General features: G+C 34.6%; 1 protein-coding gene across 1 annotated transcript in view; it reads right to left on the reverse strand.

Moving 5' to 3' along the window:
• abat (4-aminobutyrate aminotransferase) overlaps positions 1–26002 on the reverse strand; it is a 46181-nt gene that overhangs the window by 5945 nt on the left and 14234 nt on the right. Inside the window, exons 3-15 of the mRNA XM_056453536.1 lie at positions 25120–25217; positions 23322–23351; positions 21505–21622; positions 14886–14935; positions 12808–12888; positions 12409–12501; positions 10511–10573; positions 10345–10408; positions 9987–10135; positions 5216–5353; positions 3163–3330; positions 2159–2305; positions 11–122 (exon numbers count right to left, since the gene is read on the reverse strand). Coding sequence (XP_056309511.1) covers positions 11–122; positions 2159–2305; positions 3163–3330; positions 5216–5353; positions 9987–10135; positions 10345–10408; positions 10511–10573; positions 12409–12501; positions 12808–12888; positions 14886–14935; positions 21505–21622; positions 23322–23351; positions 25120–25217 — 1311 coding nt within the window. The remainder of the gene's footprint in view (positions 1–10; positions 123–2158; positions 2306–3162; positions 3331–5215; positions 5354–9986; positions 10136–10344; positions 10409–10510; positions 10574–12408; positions 12502–12807; positions 12889–14885; positions 14936–21504; positions 21623–23321; positions 23352–25119; positions 25218–26002) is intronic.

Raw genomic sequence — 26002 nt, forward strand, 5'->3', positions numbered from 1 at the left:
GATGGCGTACCCTTGTTCCTGGCCTTCAGCATGATGGAGTCACGTGTGGCATCATTGCTGGCGTCGATGGCACAGAATGTTCCCTGACCACGGGCTCCGCTCAGGAGATGAGGATACTGACTCTACAAAAGAAAATGAAGAAACCATCATCAATCCACAACAAACACTCATTACACGACATGATGGATTACACTGTCAGTCTGTCTCCGGCTGCAGGAGTGATGAACATCCTCATAAGACAACCATTAAGGTGAATAGGGTAAAAGACAGAAAAAAATAAGTACTATTTATCACCATGCTTACCCAATTGATGAATGAGATGACTGCATTAGCTGAAAGTTTAATAGATAAGATTTCCATTGATGTATGGTTTTTGTTAGGATGTGACAATATTTGGCTAAGAGAAAACTATTTAAAGATCTAGAATCTGAGGTTTTTTTTGTTGTTGTGGGGTTGTGTTTTTATTTGTTTTACCTTTTACAATAATTACCAAACACAACAGCAATAAAAATACACGAAATAAGCATAATAATATAAAGTAAATAATAGTAATAATAAGAATAATAATAAATTTAATTATTATTAAAAACAATTAGGGCATATAAATAGATTCAATGAAAATACAAAGAGGCATACATGCAGTGAACATAGAAAACAGTACAATGCTGCTCATAATCGGCATTATATTGGTCCAGATGATCAAAAAAATGCTTGCCATATATAGTAAAACTTCCCAGGGTTACCAATAACTATAGGGCCAGGCAGAATATGTGGACATTTTTTGTAATTTTTGTGGAAACTTTTGTAAAAAAAAATCTGCGGATTTATACGGAATGATTTTAGGAGTATCATAGCTAAAAAAAAAAAAAAAAAAAAAAAAATATATATATATATATATATATATATATTGTTTTTTTAACAATGTTTACAGTGCAAATCCAATTAGATCCACTTATTTGGTAAACAAAGTAATTCTCTCATATAATGTATCTTCTAAAAGACAGAACATATTACTTTACAAACTGTATTGTAAATAAATCATACGAACATTTAATATTATTGTATCACAATATTATTAGTGAAATAAATTAAAAAACTGAATAAATATAAATTTACACACATTTACACCAGTTAATGCCTAGACTCAATGATGGACTAAAAACCTGCGGTCATCTGCGCACGCAGATTCCGTCCGGGTCTATCAGTAATTCCATAACAAAATTTTTTTCCATGTGCAATTTTTGAGTGAGATAAGTTAACCACATCTTAAACTGGAGGAATAAACTGAGGGTTTTAAGATTTTTTTTTAAATATCTAAATATTGAAGAAATTGCTTTTACAGTAGTGCAAATTAGTTATCAAGTTCTCAGGAAAACATGTTTCTAATAAAAAAATTTGGTATAAAACAAAAAGTCTTCACAGAACATGATCTTAATATTCAAATGATTTTGGCATAAAATAAATATTGATTATTTTTATTCATACATTGTGTTTTTGGCAAATGATATTGCTGTTATCTCCATGTAACATAAACATTTTGTGTTCCTAGGTCACAAACTAAAAGGAACACAAAAGGAAACACTTAAAAATGTATTTTGGATGTTTTTCTTTCCATTAAACTAAATTAAAAATGTTTTTTTAAACCTCAAAACTGATATTTCACTCACATTTCAAAACTGACGTGTGGATGAAAAAACTGATTTGCCTGTAAAGCCTGTAGAATCCCGCTTGCTAAGTGTGACGTTACATGAAGCGGCTTCCGGATTCAAGTGCTATATCAAACAGTATAGGGAGACTCATTAAATGGAAAAATAATTTACAAAGTGATGTAATACTTTCAAAAATCATTATCACTATATATATATATATATATATATATATATATATATATATATATATATATATATATATATATATATATATATATATATATATATATATATATATATGCATGCCAAATTGTTAAAATATTGGTGTAATGCAGCAAGCCCATAGACTGATGTGTACACTATGATTTTATATAAAAATCCCTTTAAATGGGTGATGTGACTAAAAAGTGGTCATTAAACGAATATTTTCAGCTTGGACCCAGAAACAGTATTCCATATGTGAAGACTTAACAAGTGGATAGAGTGGTGTATGATGAAGCGGGCTGTACCTGTAGAGCATAGAGTCCCTGCAGAAGAGCTTTGCCTGAACGAGTCACCTGCTCCAGAAGGTTCTCTCTCCTGATCACATTGAGCACCTCTGATAGGAACAGGTTCTTTGAAGGGTCTCCCATCCACGTGTTGAAGATTCTGTAGGGCTGAAGGGGCACAGTGTGACATATTTAAAATTTTTGTCCAGAGAGGTCATGCTTTAAATCTCTATTGGTCTCAAGCACTCAAGTGACGCGATTTCGCAGGTCAGAGTTCACCAAGCTTGAACTTTGCAATGCAGCGAACTTCGAAACTTGACGCACAACCTTGCGCTTTCGGTCTGATGCATTCACGTGCGTATGAATGGAAGTCTACGGGGAGAAAAGTCCAATGTGACTGCAGCTTAACAGTAAGAGGGGCATGGCTAAGAATATTGAGGAGGAAGCCATCAAACTGACATCAAAAGAGAAGCACCACCACTCCAAACGCAAAAGGAAACGCTCAAACTTTGATTAAAGATTACCAAAAGAAATACAAAAAATTCAGTTGATTAATTGTGCAGATTAATTGTTCACCTAAAGATAAACAATGTGCGCTAGCAAAATAAACACTGTGAATTTTAATATTGCACATACTTTAAAAGTTTCATCACTATTTTACTGTATTTAATATTATTACTTATTATTCTTAATAGGAACAAATCATTACAAAAATTCAAAAGGATGCATAAATAGTTCTTGCATAGTTCTTGTGATTGTTGTTGTGCAAACTTACCATTTAATAAAAAGTAAATAAATGTAGTCAATATATTACTGTGTGATTGAGTATTTAGCCCATAGGATGCAGACATAAAGCATGTTTTCAACAGTAGGGGGCGCTAATGCTCAACTGCAGACAACTGAATGAACCTCATCTGAGGACATGCAATCATTTATTCTGACTGAACAATCATCAGCTCCTAAACCACTTTATAACGCCATTCACCACTGATTTTGCACGAGGGGATGTTTGTGACAGCTCTTACTTTGTCAGGCTGCAGTTCGTCTCTGTGAAAATATCCTCCGGTCAGCATCTTCTTGCTGAAGGACACCACATCCGCAGGGTCATCCAGACCCCAGTGCTCATGGGCCCAGAACTTGCCTGTTGCTCCTCCGCCAGTCTGAACCTCATCCACGTGGAAAGCACAGCCATGCTGAATAAAGAAGACACAAACAAACATCTGTCAGCTCACTCTGTCAAATCCAGTGCAGTCCAGAGTTCCCATGCCTTCATGAACAGCATATTCAAGGATTTTTAAAAGAACCATCATTTTAAATCAAGCACTTGTGTAACTCATACGCCAGCATATTTAGAACCGTCAAAGTCCTTACTCTACTTGAACTAGAGGTTCATTTCACTTACACTTAATATTTACATAAATGTAAGAGTAATTTTCAAAGATGTTGCATTTAATACTGGTTCTGAACTATTAATCAAATGAGCATTTGTTAGTGTTATTGTAGAGATTTTTAATTTCAGAATTTCTCTGTTTTTCTGTTCTGTGTTTGACAATCGAGTACAACTGTTGAAATAACTCTTAATCTTAAAATAAAAACTGTCAAGAAACTGTTTCCAGGCCTTGAAGCAGATGTCTGAAATTGAAGTAGATTCAAGAAGAGTGGGAACCCTGGCAGTCAGACAAGACCTCCAGAACATTGACACACTCCATTTCAAGTGAACATTGTTATTATTATTATTATTATTCAATTTAATTCATCTTTATTTCTATACAGGGCTGGGAGATTAATCGAAAAGTAATCAAAATTGGCATTCATAACCTACAATCGATTTAATTTTTCCAGGTCGATTTCCAGGCATGTGAAGTCACGTTACCCTGGTCTGTTCCATGTTATTCCACCAACATGTTGAGCATGGACAACTTAAACACTGAGACAACTGAGCAACAAAAGCAGCATATACCAAAGCAAAATGCATATTTACTGCACAAAAATTGTCAGCAAGAATAAATAAATAAAATAATAGTTGATTAATGGTGAGTTAAAATGTCCAATTAATCAAGATTTTGATTTTATTCAAATTATCCAACCCTATTACTATAGCATCTTTTACAATATAGATTCGGTCAAAGCAGTTTAACATAAATAAAGAGAAAATCTCTTTAAAAGACATAATATATTTAATATCGTGGAACATTCTAGCAATTAAGGCAGGCAGGAGAATAGTGTAAATCTGTACAAATATGTAACAATTTCCCCTGTGATTTATTTTCAGGGTTTTCACCTTTTTAATGGATAGGACTGTGGTGAGTATTGACAGGAAAGTGTGGGGAGCAAAAAGAGGGGAAAGGTCTGTATAGGACCTCGAGGCGGGAATTGAACTTGGGTCGCCGTGAGCACCAAAGCGCATGTGTTGATGGACTAACCACTATGCCATTGACGCTGACTCCTCAGTGGTTTTTAAGTCAGGAATCTACAGAGACTTCTAGGTTACTTGGTAGATCCAAAAACCAAACATTTGTTATTGTTTTTTGTGCACAGACACTGTAAATCAAGCTGCTACAGCCAGTAAACAGGTCCAGTATATCACCTGCTGCAGTGTTGCTAGGGGTGGAAACATGCAGATTGAGGCATGTAATATTATATCACTAGTAAATCAAATCTGAATGGTGCTTTTTCCCTCAGTGTTGCAGAGAAAGGCTTACCAAAACAAGTTCACTAGGTTGTCCTTTTTCATGTTTTCTGATTTTCCAGATGCACCAGACACCCAAATATATTCAGATTTTTAAGATATGCCCCCCCCTTGATATGCCATTTTTTGCTATTATAACAGCTAGATTATGTCCTATTGTGTCCTGCCTTATCACATTCAGAAAGACTCAAATTAGAGCAGATAAAAGAACTTCCTGCAGATCTGCGAGTGTCTTCTTTTATTCGATAGTTCAAAGAGTCTTATTTTATATATTCATAAATGGAGTGCCCTTCTGACAGTACTTCAAGGCAGAGATGCAGTGAGTGAGGAAGACTGTGATAGATAATGAAGCATTAGAGGAGAGTTATCCTGCAAATGAAGAGCTTTACCTTGCGTGCGATGTTTCTCAGTTTGGTGAAGAAGTCTGGTGAGGCGTGATTGTCTCCTCCTTCAGCCTGGATGGGCTCGATCACAATGCCAGCCACCGGTTTGCCCTTCTGCCTCCACTTCACGATCAGATCCTCAACCTAAAAATGTATTCAGACATAATAAATCTTGTACCTGCAAATGTAGCGGTGAAAGGATTGTAATTGCTTTTTAGTCAAAAGAAAAAACAGCTGTCAATCTGTTTTGCGGCAATCCTGCTGGATATGCAGTGTCTAAGGTTTGTTTTATAGTATTTATTTAGTTGCCTATTTAGACCAGGGGTAGAGAAAGTCAGGCCTCCGTGCTGTATGCGGCCAGGGAGTCAATTTGTTCCGGCCCATCAGTCAACTCATAATCACACCTCAGAAAATAAAATAAAAAACAGAATGTGGCAGTAAATAAATATATTTTTTAAAATAAATAAAATAGAAATATAATATTATAGATACTATATAATAATATAAAATACGTACATCCCTACGTCAGAGTTATAATTGGCTTGAACATGCAATATGCACGCATTGTTTGCGACTTTGAAGTTCTCATCACTGATAATCATGGTAACAGGCAAAAAATGATGCAGAATGTCGTGGTTTTCATGAAAGATGGACAAATGTTTTTTTTTTTGTTGAAGTCAAAGGCAAGCTGGTGTGCTGAGTCTGTGGGGATGCACTTGCAGTGATGAAAAAAGCCAATCTCGAGTGTCATTACAACTCAAAGCATGCTAAACTCAATGAGCTGCAAGAACAAATGCGCTTGGATAAAATAAACACTCTTCAGCGGCGTTTGGGTGCCCAACATGCAGCTTTCAAAACCACATTCTGACAGAGAGAATGATATTCATACATGTTTTGCTGTAAGTGAGCTAATAGCTAAAAAACTCAGAACTCATGCAGAAGAAGAGTTCGTGAAAGAGTGTCTTGTTGCCGCTGCGGAGCTGCTCACATTCTGGAAAAGTTTTACTTTATCTGGTGCAAGTTTATCTTGAAGAACTGTTGCAGAACGAATATCTTATATGGCACAAAACATTGAAACAACACTTAATGACACTGGAAAAAAAATTCTAGTTTTTCTATTTGTGATGAAACAACAATAACGAATACCACCCACCTAGCCATCTTTGCGCACGGAATTACTGCCGAGTTTGAAACGATGGAGGAATTGCTGTCTTTGCAAGCCATGCACAACACTAGCAAAGCGGAGGATTTGTTTGAGCAAGTTGTTTTGGCAATGAATAAATTTACATTACCGTTTGAAAAGTTAAGTGGCCTTGCCACAGAGAAGCAGTTCCAACCATCGCATTAGAGGTTAGTGATATATACAGTGTGTTGAATGGTTTAGTGTGGCCCCTAAACGACATTACAAAAATGTAAATTACCCTTGATAGAAAAAAAGGCTCCTCACCCCTGATTTAGACCATAAATCCATTTTTTAAAAGTAAAACTAAAACCTAAAGTACATAAATGTCTTTTAATTTTTTTTTTACAATTTTCTTTTTCATTCCTTTAACACCTGTTTTAATCCATTTTATTCTGTTTTTAAGGACTTTTATTCTTTGTTGTCTTTATTTTCTTATTCTTGTTTCTTTTATTCCTGTTTATATAAAGCACCTTGAATTATGAAATGTGCTATATAAATAAACTTGCCTTGCCTAAAGTATAATTATAAATCATAGTAGTTTACGAACCAAAATTAAAGTAAAAAAAGCTAACCAAAGGAAATAAAATATAAAAATGAAAAAAGTATACACTGAAACAAATTTAGAAACTTAAACGTTTTAAAAAAAGACAACAAAACTACAAAATGAAAAAGCTAATAGCAAAACCACAAAAAGCACAAAACAAAAACGCTAAACACTTCTTAAACTGATGAAATAGAAGCTAAAGGCTAATAATACTAATCATCAAAAAATACATTCAGTATTTAAAGAAAACTAAATTAACACAAAAGTACATAATAAACTAATGAACACTTAAAATAACCAGCAGAAAATATATAATTTAAAAGCTAATAATAATAATCATCATCATAAATGACATAAGTTGATCTAGTATTTCGTTTTATCTACCTGTACATATCAGCTTGCTATCATTAAGATGTTATACTATTCAGTGTTTAAAATAAAGTTCTGTAAGTTTTCTTTTTCTTTAGATATATTAATATAGTTTTATTCATTTCACATTATACTTTTAGATCAAGTCTAAGTGAAAATAAGTAGTATTTTATTCCTACATTTATTAAAATATTAAATAATGAGGCATTATGAGTGCCTCATTGTAATCCAGAATTTAATTGCTTATGGAGCTGTTAACTGAGCTGATTTTACACGAAGCCCTGAACACCTCAGGGTTCCCACTCTTAACCAAATGTCAAATTCTTTTACTTTCTCCGACTAAAACACTGAATTTCCATGGCCTATAATGAATGGAAAAACAAGGCGCAATTGTGCTTTGAATAATATGACGATTGTTTGAGCTTCAATATCATTCAATATCAGCTAATTTACTTCAACATTTTGAAAAGCAATTAAAAGAAAAAAGAGCCCTCTAAAACCTAGTCTTTGAAATAATCGTTTTGTAACCAAAGCACTTGAAATGTACATTTTCCTTTCATGTTTTCCTTAATTAACAGGTACAGCCTGGTGAATGCTTGCAATTTAAGTGACTGGTAGCTGACGAACGGTAATAAAATGGTGCTGAATAAAAGCCTCACCATAACAATAGACAAAATGTGTGAAAAGATGCGATTAAAAAACATGACGGTATAGAAAATTTACATTTTGATAAAAGGAAATCAGTGGAGTGAAGTAACAAATTAAAAATTCTCAAATTACTGTAATTGAGTAGGTTGTCTTAGGAAATGAACTTTACTAAGTAGTTTTAAAAATGTGTACTTTTACTTTCATTTGAATACATTTAGTGCTGTATCGGTTCTTTTACTCCACTATTTTCCCTCAAACTGCAGTCACTACTTCAGCCAAATCTCCATAGATAAGAAAAAAGTAGAATCCTCAGTCCTGTGATTCTCGTCTAATCAAAGTGCAGACAGAAAAGCTGAATCATACAGAACAACCTCTAGACACAGAAAACACCAAATTGTTACACGCAATGACCAAGACACTGTTTAGACCAGAGATGTACAAACTAGGGCCCGCGGGCCAAAGTTGGCCCACAATAAGCTTTGATTTGGCCCACCATCCTATCTGAGAAGAGAAGAAGAATGATGGGGAGCGTTGGGGAGAATCCCTTTAACAGAGATCATCATTTTGAATTGAGCGTAACCTTTTTGTCTGTTTTATAGTTGAGCAACAAAAAAAGCAAACTGAAAGCATTTCAATTAAATGTTGTAAATGAATCGGATTTTTAATGATGTAAATTCTGTCTCGACCAGTAGAGGACAATGCACATAACATCGCGAGCAAATCAATGCAAAAGCTTGGCTTGTGTCATTATTCCGCATTGAACTTCATTGTGAAATAAACGGGTTTGGTTTTGTTTTTACTGTAATAAGCTTATTATATATATAATCTTTTAAATTATATTGCATTAGTTCATATAAAGCAATGTTTTCTAGTTTTTTATATTAGGAAAATAAATTCGGAAATAACTCATGGCAACTTTAATGTAATACAGTTTGCTATATTTACCTTCAGCCCACAGCCCTCAATCAAGTTTGGTTTTTGGCCTTTTATAAGAAAAGGTTTGGGCACCCCTGGTTTAATGTAACTGATGAGTAGGTGACAGATATCTGCAATATGATGACAGAAATTGTCGAATAGCCTTAAACAATAACTAAATGTACTACAGAATGTGTACATGCTTCACATGTAAATGCATCACCCTTTCAGTGTAATACTCTCTACCCAGGAGCACTTTTAAAATGGCTACATTTTACTCATGCTTCAAGTAATATTTACAACAGATATTTTTACTCTACTTGCACTACATTTTTATGTAAGTAATGGTTCTTTGAGTATGATTTCCCAGTATCCTTTGCACCTCTGATGAAAATTAATGGATCGGTACAGTACTCAAATATGTCAGTTTCCACGATCCCACAACAGAAAAGTGTCAAAAGTTGGAGCTAGACTCACTGCTGAACGCTATTGGCTTACATAAAATAATCACCAGCAGATAGAACAAGCCAGACAAAATGGCAACAGAGGAAGTGGCATTTTTAAATACACAGCAGAGACATGAGACCGTAATGATAAAGTGATGTTGCGCAGTAATGAACCTTGGTTGTCCTGAGGTCAAACAAAGCTTGTTGTCTTCTTGAAACAAACAAAATAAATAACTATTCTGTTCATTTTATAAATGGATTATTATTTAAAATGGTGTTTAAAAATGTGAGGAATCCACAACAGTAAAATTTGAAATAACGAACCCGAGTTCACTAACCCTCACTGCATTTTTTTTTTTTTTTTTGGAGTGAGAATGATGTTGATCGCAACATTTTGGTGTACACTAAGTCTAGCAAAAGGGCATTTTTCACAGTGGAAATGCAAACCTGATCAGGGTGACCTATATCAAACCATAGTTTCTAAATCTTACTGCTCAATGCAAATGAGGCATAATGATTTGAGAGACAAACAAAAGTGCCTGATATTTAGGGACCTGTATAAAAAAAAAACCTGATTTTCAATATCTGGAATGAACCTTTTAATATTCCATGATATTCCAAAAATTCCATGAGCTACGGAAACCCTGCATGTGAGAGATGTGTGACTCTGACCTCCTCCAGACAGCGGGCTTCTTCCTGAGCGTTCTCCCTCTCAAACTCCTCCAGAGGATACTGCAGCTTCGGGAAGGGTGCGATGGGCCAGTCGAAGGATGGGATGTCCAGCTTGTGGATGGCCTTGGAATGTGTTGTGGCCAGACAACCTGAAATCCAACACCACACACACACACACACAAACACGCATATTAGAGAGCCAATGTTCTAGGCAAAACAAAACATCTGCTGTTCGAATGAAGTCATCTGATACGAATAGCTCCACAGGAAATCAAATGCAATGCAAAATATATGAAAAGCCAGGACACTGATCTCTGAATCTGAGCTCTAGCAAAAGACACAATTTTCAAGCACTTACCCAAAGTCCTCCCATGGAAAGCTCCCATGAAAGACAAAATGCTCAAATCTGGACATCCAGGACTCTAAGAGAGAGAGAAAGGGAGAGAAAATCGTGTGTATATAATTTATGAGTTTTGTGGTGGAAAATTGTACGCATAATGAGTGTCTTTAATATTTTCTCTAACCTGGTTGACCATGCAAGTGCCGACTTCCTCTTCGGATGGGGTTGCATATCCTCTTTCTTTATTCTAGAAACCATTAGAGAGAAATAAAAGATATCAGATGATCTAGGATAGTGCTTCCCAAAGTGGGAAAGGGGGGCTCGAGGACAATGAAGGGGTGTCGCTTGGTGAGTTCCAAAAATCTAATTAACTTTTTTAAACCATTCGAATTACCATATTTATCCATAGCCTACTGATGATAAAACTAGTAGTTTATAGTTACAGCCTTTCAATGTTTTTTTTTTTTCGATTGGATTGTGACCCTTGGGGTGATTATATCAAAGACACAGCAATAGCGTCAGATGTAGCAGTTTAAGGCACCAGGTTAAACTTTCTAGCACATTTATAGCACACACATACATAAAAAGAAAATTAAACGAAGAATAGACTTGGGCCTGTTAGTGTGTGTACAAGGTTTCTATATTTATAACCACCTCAGAGGATATTGGGGGTCGTGAGTCACTGGCTTTGTTATTTCGGATGTCGCAGCCTAAACATTTTGGGAACCCCTGATCTAGGAGATATTCATGCGTATAAAGTAGGGCTATTAATCATATGACAATTAATTGATGAAATGAATACAAAATGACAATGGTATGAAATGACAAATCTAATTTGCAATAATGTAATATAACTGGAATTTTCATTGTCATTTATTTGTGCAGTTTATTTTTTGCACAATAATATTAGATATTGTCCAACTACAAAATGTATTGACTGATTAAGGATAATATTTAAAGATTTAAAACAACTGTTTGAAATTCCAAATGAAGTTTTGATATATATTTGAAGTAGAAATTTACAAAATGATCTTTACAATATACTAATGCTTTTTGCGTAACAAAAAAAAAAAGAAAATACAATACAATGTATTTACATAAAGATATGTCCTGGTTTATGCATGGGTTGGGTTGGGTGAATGATCATATGTATGAATTATAGTGTGCGCAAAGTATTAATTTGATCTTTTAATTTACTGTAACAGGGTTTCTGCAGGTGTCACCAAGTTTAGGACTTTAAGACATTTTTAAGACCATTATGAATGCAATTTTAGACCCATAAAAGGCTAAAGGCCAACGATTTTTTTTTAAAATGGCACAGATGGAAAAGATTTTTATTTACCCAATCCAAAAAAATCTTATAATTTAATACATTTAACAATACAATAATACATTAATAATAAAATATTATATTTTAGATTTTATTTCTTAGCAAAATATTTAACGTGTGTAAAAACAAGCTAGCTCTACTTGTATCTACACACTTTATTCCAACATAAACTTTCTTTTAAAAGTTTTAAAAACTATAATAAACTAAATCTATGCACAACAAGCTGTCCAGGTCGGTGTCCTCAGCAGTAAATAGATGGAGAACTTCTGAACAAATGTTATTGTGAGGAAAATAATTAAACCATTATGATAAACAGAATTAAAAAATACCTTTTGAAGTAAAAGGTTTAAAGTTTTATTGAGATGATGGTTGGTGATTGTATTGGTTTTGGGAAGATTTGGTAGCAATACATGAACAAAGGAAAATTAAGACCTGTTTGAAAAAGATTTAAGACCTACAACACAACATTTCAGTTAAGGCCTAAAATTTGGATTTTAAGACATTTTAAGACTAAGACCCTGCAGAAACCCTGTATACCATTCTCCTATTATGTTCAATTTCCACAAATTACATTTTCAGCAAAAATAATTAAAACGCTAAAATTTACCAGAAAAAAAAAAAATGATGGTTTCATTGATCAAAAATGATCATTCATTTTATATCTAAAGGGTTATTTACAGTAATAGCAGTAATCTATTTCCAATTGTGATTGTTCAGTGTGTGCAAGAGCAAACTGAGGAAAGTGCACTCACTCTGTACCAGATAAACATGCTCTTGAAAGCGTTTTCATTGGAGCAGGAGCCACAGGCCATGGTTTGCACTTTTGTCATCCCACTGGGAGCGATCTGATGTTGAAGAAAGATTCATTCACAACAAATAACTTCAGGCTAATGTTGAAAAACAATTATTTAAGAAGGTAATGGTTAAATTAACAAAAGGACTTTATTAAGATGAAGAGGATCTTAAAGAGTTGGGATCTGCTGCTTCATTATTGAGGCAGATCAAGACAGGCAAAGGTTTGCAAAAAAGCTTTTTAAACAACTTTTCAGCAGTTTCAGTATTATCAGCAGGACACATATGCTGTTATCAGCTTGTTTGACAGTTTTTGGAAACGCTGATATAGCGTCGTTCATGTGTGCATTAACACTCACCGACAACAGGCTCTCCGCCAGTTTCTCTGGAAAGTTCTCAGGTGGCAGAATACCAAGTGCCGGCCGGTTGACAAATGCACTCTGTTAAAAACAAAACATTCATCCTAAGAATTTTATTATCTTGTATTAATGTTCCTACTTTTCTGCATTTATGTACTTTCCTATTAAAGGGAGAGTCATTTTTTTCAACCAAAAGTAAAAAATTTTTTATTTAGTAACCCCCAGGTCATCAAACATGTAGGTAGCTATGTTTACATCCAAAGATGCAAACTAAATTTATGGGCAAAACTGGAATATGGCATAAAAGAAGAATAAAGCAGCGTTTCCATCCAATGAATCAAAGAGAACAAAATTGTCACTTCCTGATTGACTGATGCCAAACATCAACACTAAAAATGGAATTTGCTGTGGTAGGAGAAGCTGCATGAATCTTTTCTTTATTTATAAATTACTTACACCTCATAAGACAGTATGCTGACACGCAATGAACGCGTGGTGGTGTGTGAAGGCATGTAACGTGAAGCACAGACGCTCTTGACCATTCTGGAGGTAATTAATAATATAATAATACTAATAGTGAAACAGCGTTTTAGAAAGACCAAACCAACATTTCAGATGGTTTACAGTGTGCTCAGCCTGCTGGTTTGTCCATTTACACACATTTTTACCATCACATGATCTCATAACAAAATCACATGACTTTTTTAATGCTCATACTGGAATTTGTTCAGTAAAAGTGTTTATCATAGTTTATGCGCATCTTTTCTTATCGAATAAAATGTTTATCCTACTCAGTTATGTGTATACAGTATGTTTTTATGTGCATTATAAAAATTTGTGGTTGCTTTTGATTTCAAAAGCGCAAGTACTGGTGACACAATCATAAATATCTATCTAAATATATAATAAACAAACATACTGCTCAAAAAAATAATGGGGACACTTAAACAACACAATGTAGCTCCAAGTGTTCGCTTTATTTTTTGAGCAGTATGCATAACTAAATATCACAAACTGCATGACCTGACCCCCTGTCCAAGTGAGCTCTCTCATTTTTTTGCCATCAAAAGTGACCAGACTACAAATGGAATGCATTCGCAAAATCGTCAATACCTGTTTGATCAGGCTGTGGATTTTAACTACCAATATTATACATAATGTTCACTTGATTTTATGGACTGATCGTTTTACTTCACAAGACCTCAGTGTGTAATCAGGTGCTATGGTTATTGATTTAGAATCAGTTATATGTATTTATTTGTAATCTAAAAAAACCTATCACCATTCACAGCCATTATATAAATCATCAAGGACCAAAGACTCCGTTAAAAATATATTGTACTGTGTAAAATGTCACCTACATCTTGGATGATGTGGGTGAGTAAATTAACAGGAAATTTTTATTTTTGGGTGAACTATACCTTCAAGTCTTTAGCATTCCTGTAAAATTAGCCTAAAATACCTAAAAAGGAACAGGCAAAGCAATTTGAATGCAGTTCTTGAACCCTCTGGAGTACAAAACAGTACACAGATTTTTTTCAAATGACTATAGCAATTAGCTGGAAATAAAATTGCATCACAGCATGAAGGCATACAAAGCCCAATTTTCAAACATGATGACAACACCTTTGAAATCAGTTTCACGATCAGTTTTACACATAATTATCCAAGTGTGTCTAGATGCAAATCAACATATTAGAATGATTTCTGAAGGAACATGTCACTGAAAAATAGAAGTGATTGAGAAAATTCATCTTTCAATCACAGCAATACATTTCTATTTCAAAATCAGAAACAATTATTTTAAATTGCAATAACATAAAAATACTGTTTTTACTGCTTTTAATTTGTTACCTTTACTTCTGTTGTAATGTTTGAAATCGTTTTTTTAAAGTATACTGATCATAAATTCAATTTTGTTCAAATTCAAATGCATTTCTGTACACAACACCAGAAATCAAATCACTGTGAATCTAATATCCATAAATAAAAATGCATTAAACGTACTATCATTTATTATTATGAAATGCAGCATCCGTAAATAAACACACATTGGGTTAATACTGTGCTCGACTTACCACATTATTTGGATTGGTCATCACTTTCATTAAGGCTGGATGATTGTAACCTAAAAAGAAGACAACAAAATATCTTCAAACCTACTCTGCTGCATCTTTTTACACTGCATGTTTATTAATGAACAATGTAAACGCACAAGCACACCAAAGCATACAGCAGCTGAATTAAGCAGTCACATCTGTCAGTCGGAGCTGGAGGCAACAGCAGGCTGAGGAGGATAAATGATACGGTCTCTCCTAACAATAACTATAGTAAGCATGATACTACTATTATACAAAGTCCTGAATAATATCAGTTCACATACTGTAAACCACAGTTAAATATTTATAAATGTCTTTACATATAAATGTCTATATGGCTTAGAAAACTGAAGTCAACAGAATGTAACAGTTTTAGTATTTAAAAGCTAACAGTTAGTTTTGTGAAATGTATTACTTGCGATGTGAACAGTAATTTCTTACATAATGAAGTGGAATTCATTTGTATGTAGTCTGACAAAAGTCACACATTTCTTTAAATTAAACTTCAGATTTAAAACTCACAATAGCAATCCCAGCAACCACCAGCAGAGAGCATTTGCACATATAGATACAATAGACAAACTATGGCAAAAAAAATGAGTATCCGTAATCTGGAATATTGTTTACACAAGCTTTTTGATATCAAGAAAGAAAAAACAATCAATCTATCTATCCATCCATCCATCCGTCCGTCCATCCATTCATCCATCCATCCATCCATCCATCCATCCATCCATCCATCTATCTGTTCAGTCATTATTTGTCACTTGAGGTTTGACATCTTCAAAGACAGCATAATTATTAAGATTTTTTTGACCTTTTAAAAATCTTCCCATCAGGAGCGGCTGTGAAGCCTCTGATCAACAGTTTGACCTCAGGCCTCCTGCTGATGAGCTTATTCTGTCCTAAATGCTTCATCTGGCTCTTTCAGTCCTGTGAGCTCGACTGAAACAAGTGTTTGCACATAAAAACAAACGCGTTTATGGGATGACACCAGCTGCTACTGCTTGTGCCATTTCGGTTATGCAGTACATTCATAATTCAATGGGAAATACGTTTTTTTCTAATCTCACAAAAAGACGTGTTGGTAATTGGCAATGTAGTATAATGAGGTAGTGGAGATTTAGATCTTCATATTTTACATTTGCTTCTTTTCATCAATTACAATTTATAACATAGCATGCACATTTTGGCCTGAAAGAAAAATAAATAAATAAAAAGTTGTCCAAGAGCCATTCAGATTTATAATATTTGTCAAAACAACACATTTTTACTCTCTATTGTTTTTTTGTTTTTTGGTGGTTGTGTTCTTTTGCACTTTAATTGGTTTAAAACTGTTTATTTATAACATATTTATAGAAATATATAATTTCATTCAATATTATTTGATGTTATAATGTTTTTATTAATTTTATTGTTAGAAAATATCCTCGACGGACTTTTTAAAAACATAACTGTAATCCAATGCTGTTTAATTATAATTATTATTACTTTTTTTTTTAACTCAAGGTTGAAATAAAGGAATTAGGATGGGGTTTTACTACTCAATTTCCAATCATACTTTTGAGCTGCACAAATTAAGCACATTTAAAATTGGTTATTTACATATTTGATCGTTGGGTTGGAATTAAATCCACAAAATGCTTTCCCAGACTGTTGTGCTTCTTACCATATATTCGTAAATGTACAAAAAAAAAAAAGGTGTGAGATTTAAACTTACAGTATTTTTACTAAATATTAATGTAAGGAACTAATCCAAAACTAAAACATTATTCATATACTGAATAAAAATCCATTAAATCTAGCTAATTCAGTAGGTTGGCGCCTAGAGAACTGCAGATATAATGGTGTTGCCCTGGTTACTGCAGCAAACAAAGCAGCATGATGTCAAATCTAGTAGGATTTCATAAACTACACAGCATCCTTATATTCGCAGATTTAATTCAGGCAAACATTAGCATACAACCATACAATTTAATACCTTGCAAAATAATAATTAATACTTTAAGGGCCTAAATTTCTCTACATTGATTAATCAACTTTTAATACTTTAAGATCACGCGGACAGCCTGGAGGTGTTCTGGCACATTTGGTCCTCCCTCTGAAATTTTCTTGAGAATACTCAGCAACTACATCTCTCTAAACTTGGTTTATAATTTCCTTTTATTTTTGTCTTTGGTTTCAAGCATCTGAATGTCTAACAAAAACTGCTGTACATGTTGTTACAAGATCACTGTGGTTCTGGTGAGAAAAAAATAAATAAATGAAAAAAATAATAATACAATAACTCAAGGTTGAATACATTTGCAGATATAAGATTTATATTACAAAGATGGCTATACATTTCAGAAAGCCTTACATACTGTATAGACCAGGGGTTCTCAATCTTGGTCCTGAAAGGCCAGTGTCCAGCAGGTTTTAGTTCCAACGTCAGACACACCAGGGCTAGCTAATCAAGCTCTTACTAGACTTTCTAGAAACATCCTTGCAGGCATGTCAAGGTAAATTGGAGCTAAAATCTGCAGTTTGAGAACCACTGGTATAGACCATTTCAATGTGGCATTGGCTTATGAACATTTCCTTTGTTACCAAACTATTTCATAACTGCAACAAGAGGCAATTTAATTATATATTGATGCTAAAACTGCTGCCATAACATAATTTATTTTGGATTCTCGGAAGCTATGGAGATTCAAAATGTAATACAGGAAATACATTAGGACCAATGTTATTGTTTACATCCATCAAAATGGTCCATGATTTAAGTAAATCATTTCCCAAACTACATTGCAATCATATTAACTGCTTAAACCTACACAGAGTACAAAAACATACTGCAGGAGTAACCCTCATATGAACTCTTGACAAGTACAGACTCGTTTCTGAATATTTTCAGAGAACAAATTCTTAAAATCAGAAAAGGGGACATTGTCATCTTTTGAGGACTGATGGTGGACTTTTTCTAGGAGCTCTCAATGAAGCATGTGTTTACTGACACATGAACGGAACAGGCTGCAGGGCAAGTGAAGTCTCTCACACTCAGTATGTGTCGACGCAAGATTAAATAAATGGCAAATGGCGATATGTGCTGTTTTCACGCATAAAGGAAACTAAATCAAGCTCATGTCTCCTTTTGCTTCATTGGTCAAGAAAACAGACGAGCTCTTTTATACGCATGTGTATATCACTGTGCCACTATGAATGTTGTCAGCGTACGCTAATGTAACAACAATATCCCATAAGGCATTTCTGTCTGTATGATACAGGAGCAGCGAGTGCGAGGCAAATCAAAGCTCATTAAATGTGATTCAGCACCTGAAGGCATTTGTGAGAGCGAGAGACAGGAGCTTCACTCAATTTGTAGAGGCTGATTAAATGTAAATAAGCAAATGGAGCAAACGAATGACACGGACCGAAGAAAAGAAGCTCTATTCTGCCTCTCAGGTCTGTTTGTTGTATTTTGTATAGACAATCCTTACAGTACATGAAGTCCTGAGTCGCTGTCCTTAACATTTAATCATCAAAACTAACAGTAATCTAAAGGAAAACCACTTATATCTACTGAGCCACATAGTGACAACACTACTTGCTGAGTTTTAATTAGCCCAGGCTCAATGGAAATGTGTGGCTCTCCCTACATTTTAGCGAAACATAAAAAAATATGTTGTTCTGGGTATGTTTTGATGCACGTTTCTAATGACAAATCCACTAGAGGGCACTGTCTACATTTTTGCAAAAATCTGAAATGAGTTACTTAGGGCACATCGACAGTACACATTTTTAACCTCTTCCTATTCAAACATGCCTGAATCAAATCCTCAGAACATGAGGAAACTCAAAAACCTGAAATGAATGGTTAAGATAAAGGAGACATCCTAAATATGTACTGTTGGTGTGCCTCCAGGAATAGGGTTAGGAAACTAGGGAACTAATAGAATTAGAAACATTTCCAACACATATCGTATGTACCAGGTTCGAACCCCAGTGACACAATCGAGATCTGTTTGCATTGCTTAGCGACCGATTTACGTTTGCTCCAGCATGAGTGGGAACAGAACATCGCTCTCTATTATGTGAAGCATTTTAAGTTGTTTTTAAGTTTGTTGTTGCATGCATTTGATATAGATTTAATTTCACATAAATACGAACCAAAATAACATCACCTTTGCCTATGAACAGTGTGACCACATAGTATGACAATGATTTTATCTCTTTAGTGGAACCGTGCTTCACCAGACATGGAACCCAAGTGCTCTGCATCATGAGTACAACACCATACAAAGTGAGCAAACTGATCATGATGGAAAAGTTGTTTACATTAAGATAGATGGGCAGGGCAAACATTTTCAATTACAAAGACGCTGTTAAATTGTTTCGTGGTTTTTATTTAGTGTTCAGCAGTTAACTGCATGAAAATAATTTACTATTCACCAATAACATGTCCATGTGAATCTTAATAGTGTGAAAAGAAACAAAAGTGATTGGCGTCGTATGATCCTGGTGCTCCTAGTGTTCATTTTTTAACCGCAGTCAAACTTATGTTTAAGTACGTTTTTGCTGTTTCACAAACATGTAGGTTAAAACATGCATTTATATTTCATGAGCCTGTGTTGATTTTAATAGACTTTCTGTTTCTATTGCAGGTTAATAAACTATAAAAATTTCTTTATTTATTTAATTGTACATAATGGAAAAAGTGGCCCCTTCACAATTGGCAGTTTCTCTGGGTTCACAATTGATTAAATGCCTTGTGAGTAAAATGTAATTTTTTTTTATTTTATAAACTGATGAAATATTTTCCAAATTTTAAATGAAAGTCTTATTATTTTGCAAAAGTGATACTCTAAATGACAACAAACAGTTACAAAGCTTTCAGACATGTATATATTCATTTTAAAGTCTTCAGAAGCATCAAGAAGCCAATATCTGACGGAATAACTCTGATTTTCAGGCACAACAAAAAAAAAAAAATCTGTTCTTCTGACCAAATATCATTTCATGAAAAATCAAGGGGTTTAGGGGTAAAGGCACTCTATTTATTCTGGGCACTGTGTGCATTGCAAAATTACGCCCTTTTCATCGTTATTATAGAGAGTCTGCAAATCTTCAGATGACTTGTTATGTAAGGGCGCACTCACATTTGGCACAGTTGCCTTGAACTGTGCCAAAGCGTGATTGTCCCCCATCCCCTCTCCCTGCACTCACATTGCATTTTTACCTACCAGACCTGAGCACACTTACATTATCGATTATGCGACTGTTCAGTTTAACAGGAAGAGAAGCGCTCTCGTTCAGCACAGTGGAGATTGCTTTAGTTATATAATTTTGTATTATTTTTAGTCATTTGGGATGCAGTGACATGCAGTCAAACACTTTGCTGAACAGATCTGCCACTTTTGACGCTCATAATTTATCATAAAAGTCATAAAAGAGGGGTTTGCATCTTTAATAAACTAAGATAGTTTGCTTTCATTGAAATTAAGAATGATTAATAAATCCATGAGAAACAGTCCCCTAAAAGTGACGTTGTGTCCTAGGTTTCGGGCTCAGGCACGCTTTGCACTCACACTGCAATCGTACCGTGCCAAAGCCCAACCAAACCGCGCTCTGGCACACCTCTTCCAACCAGGCTAGGGCTGGCCAACTGAACTGCACCTGAGCTCGATTCAGAGCACTCACACTTCTCAAGCGAATCGGGAAACACGCCTGGGTACGGTTCGGATAGTGTGAGTGCGCACTAAATCACATAGACTATATTTAAAGAGCTTTTCCCCCCTATTAAACCAGGGTCAATCTGCTGCATTTCCCCTTCTGTGTCCTACAGAAAATCTCAAGAGTTTGGAGGGATGCAGACATGACTTTTCTTTTAATTGGGTGATTATATTTTAAAGCTGCACAAAACTGTTTGACTCTAAATAAAACCAAGAACTACTTTAGAAAACAACTTGATGCAAAATAACAAATGACTTCTGTCTTATGGCAAGACAATGTAGGAGAATAGGGTCAAAAACTAATAATTAACTAATATTTATAACTATATTTTTCAGTTGATTACATTACATTTTTTTGCATCATAAGTTAGGTATATATGTGTGTATGTTGGATGTAGTCAGGTTCAGACTTTTTTGCTGACATATGAAAGCCAAAGAATTTTACTTTAAAGTATAATTTTACCAAGGGGATTTTCATTATCTCTTTATGACTTCCTAATTCAGAAAAAAATATGTAGAATAATGAATTTGTAGCAACTTTGTGCAGAATATAATGTTTTTAATCAGGCATATTATGTGTGACCATATCCCTCTGTAAATATTCTGTAAGTGCTGTTAAAGTGGAGAAATAATCATTCTTCAATTATTATACATTGTAACTGAAATCTCCAACACAAAGTGATACTATGCTATAAAAGGAACACTTAAAAGTGTATTTTGGATTTCTCTTTACATTTGATAAAAAAAGGCCAAAATCTCAAAATGTACAGGTGGATTAGTGTTTGGTGCTGCAGTGTTTTAGCCTGTAGAGCTTTTCCTTAACCGTGCCAGTGATCTGCAAAGGGATGCGTGTGCATGTGTCGGATAAGTTTATTGGCTGAGCTCACCGATGGGGATGGAGGAGATTTGTGTGTACACATCCAGCATTCGGTTTCCATCCACATCAACCAGGTAATTCCCTCTGCTCTCCTCATAGTTGCAGAAGAAGTGAATAGCTCCAGTGTTCTGCAGAGCATAAGAGGGTATGTTACCATTAACCCCCGTGTTGTCCTCGAATTGTTTACACACCGCTGTACCTTTGGTCAAGCTGCCTTTACCTAACTCCAAAAACAAGAGCAGCTAAATTTGAGTATTTGAGGGGGGTTTAAGCGTGCATGTGAGACATTTTTGTTGTGTAATTTAAAAAAATTGACCTTAAGCACAAACATTTTAACCTAAAACGTGTACAAACATCATGAATTTTTTTTTCTTCTAATGTTAGGGTCATTTAAAAAAAAAAAAACACATAGTTTTTTCCTGCTGTTAAAATGCCTGGGTAATTTTATACACCTTATTGCATTTGGCATTTGAAGGGGAAAATGCAAGGTCCACACCAAGTTACTGTATGTGATCTGACCAAGTGGCAACATCCCGCTTACCCTCGTGAAGCTAATACGAAAGTAACTTAAACTGCAATTCATCGAAATTCTGCTAGGCCTGGCTCCATAATAGAGCACATTTCCCCAATGTTAAAATGGCCAACTTTACAGCTTGGTACAAAAACGATTTTGGTGCATATAGCTAATATTACATTTCATGACAACTGCGAGGGGGTGAATTTTTTTTAGAACTCATTCGTTTAATTTATATTAAGTTATATTAAGGTTGCATAATTCATAACTCATGCTCCGCCTCTTCGTCCTTTTTTGGTAACCCCTGGCTGGTGCAATGATGCCCGAACAAAATAGCGATGGTTGGCAACGCCTACTTGTAGCATCATTTGCGCTCTTCAGAAACCTGTGGTGACGTCACGGATACTACGTCCATATCTTTTACAGTCTAAGGTTCTGACATTCTTCGTGCAAAAAAAAAATAGGCAGATGTAAACTAATTCGTAGTCAAATTACATCAATTTTGCTATTATAAATTATGCGTGATTTAAAAAAATAATAATAATAAATCACTGTTAACCGCTTCTTTTATTAAAAAGAAATTTTAAAAATTACTTTGCTAGTGATCACTGCTATAAAGCTAAGTTTATGGTAAACAGTTAATCACTGCGAGTTAATCCGGTAGAAGAAAATAGGGCTAAATTTTAAGCAACAGTGCTTTATCCAGGGAAAGTGTTTTCTCCCTTCTCCGTGGCTTTGAAGTTGACGCTGGATCTATTTTTAGCATGTCTGATGAATAGATTATGACTCCTCTGTCTGCTCTCGTGTGCAGAAGACAGACATGCACAGGAGCCACAGCGAAGCAAATCTGTGATATTAGCTTCATCGATGCCTGTCAGCTCACATCTGTGTGCTCAGCCATAGCAAAGCGGTCAGAAGACGATTGTGACTGCTCAAGAAGCCGAAACAATATACCAGAACAATTATTGCCTGAAATATATTCATCACTCAATATGCTGAAGACATGAACTGTAGGCTGAAATACAGATGGCTGTAATATTGCATGTCACAATGTTGATATAGGGTGATAATAAGGCTTCAGATTTGCTGCTATTAATGATTGTAGTTGTTGTTTTGTTTCAACTTTTATTTGACAAACTATTATGGTAGCATAATCTAACTTGCATCCTATTTGACTGTCAAACAACAAATAAATAAATCTGCAAGACTAACTGCATAACGCAAGTTGGCTAATGTGGTGTGTTGCCAAGCATGTTGGGTCATTTGTGAAATAAATAAGCAAACATTAAAGTTCATTTCTATGTCTGTCTCACCTGAATCTCTCCAAGTTGTCTCAGCAGCTCCTGTTGAACGAAAAAATGTACGTTAATAAAAGATTCTGTCAGCTTTAAATATGAAAGTATTTGACATGCATTATTCCTGATGATATGAAATGCTTTAAATGTTTTTTTTGTCCCTTTGCCAAAGCAGAGACAAATACTAACTTATGTCTCAAAACTACTGTTTTGCTCTATTTAAATAATATGATTTGGTGACAAAAAAAAAACAGTTTTCCATTCTAAAGGTTTTATAAAAAATTATAAAAAACATTGAACACAAAAACATAGAAAATGATAACTGACACATCTAATAGCCAAACGAACAAATGTTTTGTGTGTTTATGGTACTGAAACATTACTGAATAAAGTCTGATCCTTTTTGAGAACTTGAATAGAGTGCTTGCTTTTCATTTATTTATAAACAGCCCTGTCTGGTTCTTGAATCTGATTGGCTGATGGAGTGAATATTCAGCCAGTAACAGCACTCATACTACCTCTTCACCCTTCACCCTTGTGTATTACTCCACCCACATACAGCAAAAAGCAGGACATGCTACAGTTTGACAAATATTACTGTTGTTGGACAACATTATGTACGATTGAGGCTTTTTAGTAGAGGATGTTGACGGTGTTCATCCACAAGATTGTGATGGAGCCCTTAGAGAAAAACAGCGTAATTTCAAACTACAGCTGATCAAATCATTATTAAACAGGTAAATGACTTCCTAAGTCAATCTCTCTCTTTTGTATGTTGTCATGCTGTATTTATACCGTAGTAATATTGTGATCTCCCGATTGCGACAGAGGAATACTGGGAAATCTCTGTAGACTGAGATGGCATTTCATGCTGTTCAGCGTTATCATCTTAAAACGCAAGCAATGTGAAGGAATGGGGAAGAAAGTAGTTCCACATAAAAAAGGGTTTTGAGACTGTGTGTTGGATTTTCTTTTTTATACACACGATATATGGCATCGAACTGTTGTATAAACGCAATATCAGACTCGTAGCATTGTATCGTCACTGGTGGAACACTCGGCCTGCGCACTCCTCCCACCAGTGTCGATATACAGCCAAATTACACTGCTATGAGTGTGATATTGCTCATTTATAGCATGCGTATCAAATCATTGGACTGGAGTTTCTAAAGTTAGGATGCAGCAAAAGAATAAAACCAAAAGCTGTCGTTTTTCTAATTCTAATGCTCATTTCGGTTAATTTTCCCAAATGACAACCGCCGCTCATTAACCATATTAACTGTTAACGGTGAGATTAGGGATAAGACAACGACAAGGCGCATATGTTGACTTTTCGTAGGTTATAGCATATAGCATAGGTTATAGCATATAATATATATATATATATATATATATATATATATATATATATATATATATATAGTATTGCATTAATTTGCATACATGTTCTATAGTTTAAATAGCTATAAAATTAAAGTCTTAGTTTGGTGAGGAGATATCATTATGTAAAAATCAAGAAGCCTAAATCATTGGATTTGTCTTATTAGACTATTAAAGCTATTTCAAAAATGGATCTTTTATAAGAACTATTAATAACTGTAATCTGGAAAAAAGGTTGGTTGGGTAAACTATATATGTTGTTTAACTGATACCATCAATAGCATATAACTGTTCAACTGATACCATTAATTGGTTAAAAATGCATCCTTACGGTTAATCGATTATTATGAGCATCCCTATTTTCTACAGACACATATGACAAAACAATCTGTCAAAATTTCTCATAGTAAAAGTGTAAAAAAATTGCTGCCTGAACCTTGGACTTTGGACCGGGCACAGAAGTCTTCATGGATGGGGCATCGTATTCAAACTCTGAAACAGTCTTTGTAGCAGTTTTGCTGACATATCTGGAACCTAACACAACAGACACACAATTAAAAGGGTCATAAAGCAGTACATAATGATTTGATAAGGGGGAAAAAAAGCTGTCTAAAAACTTAATTTCATGAATAAAAAAAATATATCACATTCATAAGACCACAGAAATAATTTAACTGTTTTTATTTAATTGTTTTTATTACTATATATTTTTTTTACCTTTGATTTGAGCCCATAATACCATTTATTGCATGTATCTTGATGCTTAATCTTAAATTAATGCAGCTTTAAATGACAAATTTCTAGATGATTAACTAAAAACAACAACAAACACATTCACTATTTATGTATTTTTATTTATTTAATTTTTTTTAAGCAGACTGCCTCAGTAAAGACAACTTCCTAAAATCAAGTGCTCAGTAATTATCTGTATTGTATCTGGACCCCCAAAATAGTCAACCAACTGAACTCAGAATGACCTTTTGTACTTGTGCAGTATATCAGAACGGCAGCCAATAAGCACACCTAAACAGCATCAAAATGTCTTACATAATCATGCCCGAACAGCACAACCAGTACGCACACAGCCAAAAGACTTCACAATTTTACAGACGTAAATGGCACTACAGCACTGAGCTACTGATTAATGATGGCAGACAGAATTAAGTCAGTGTGGCCTGCCAGTCAAGAACAAGATGTGCACAGATTTCTCTCTCAATGCAGAATTTACTTGCCAAAGCTGGACAAATCCAGATCTCAGTAACTCATTTACATGGGTAAGTAACTTTGAACTGTGTCCCTCTCGACATTCGGCTGCATAT

This window comes from Danio aesculapii, chromosome 3, assembly GCF_903798145.1.
Source record: "Danio aesculapii chromosome 3, fDanAes4.1, whole genome shotgun sequence".
NCBI lineage: Eukaryota > Metazoa > Chordata > Actinopteri > Cypriniformes > Danionidae > Danio > Danio aesculapii.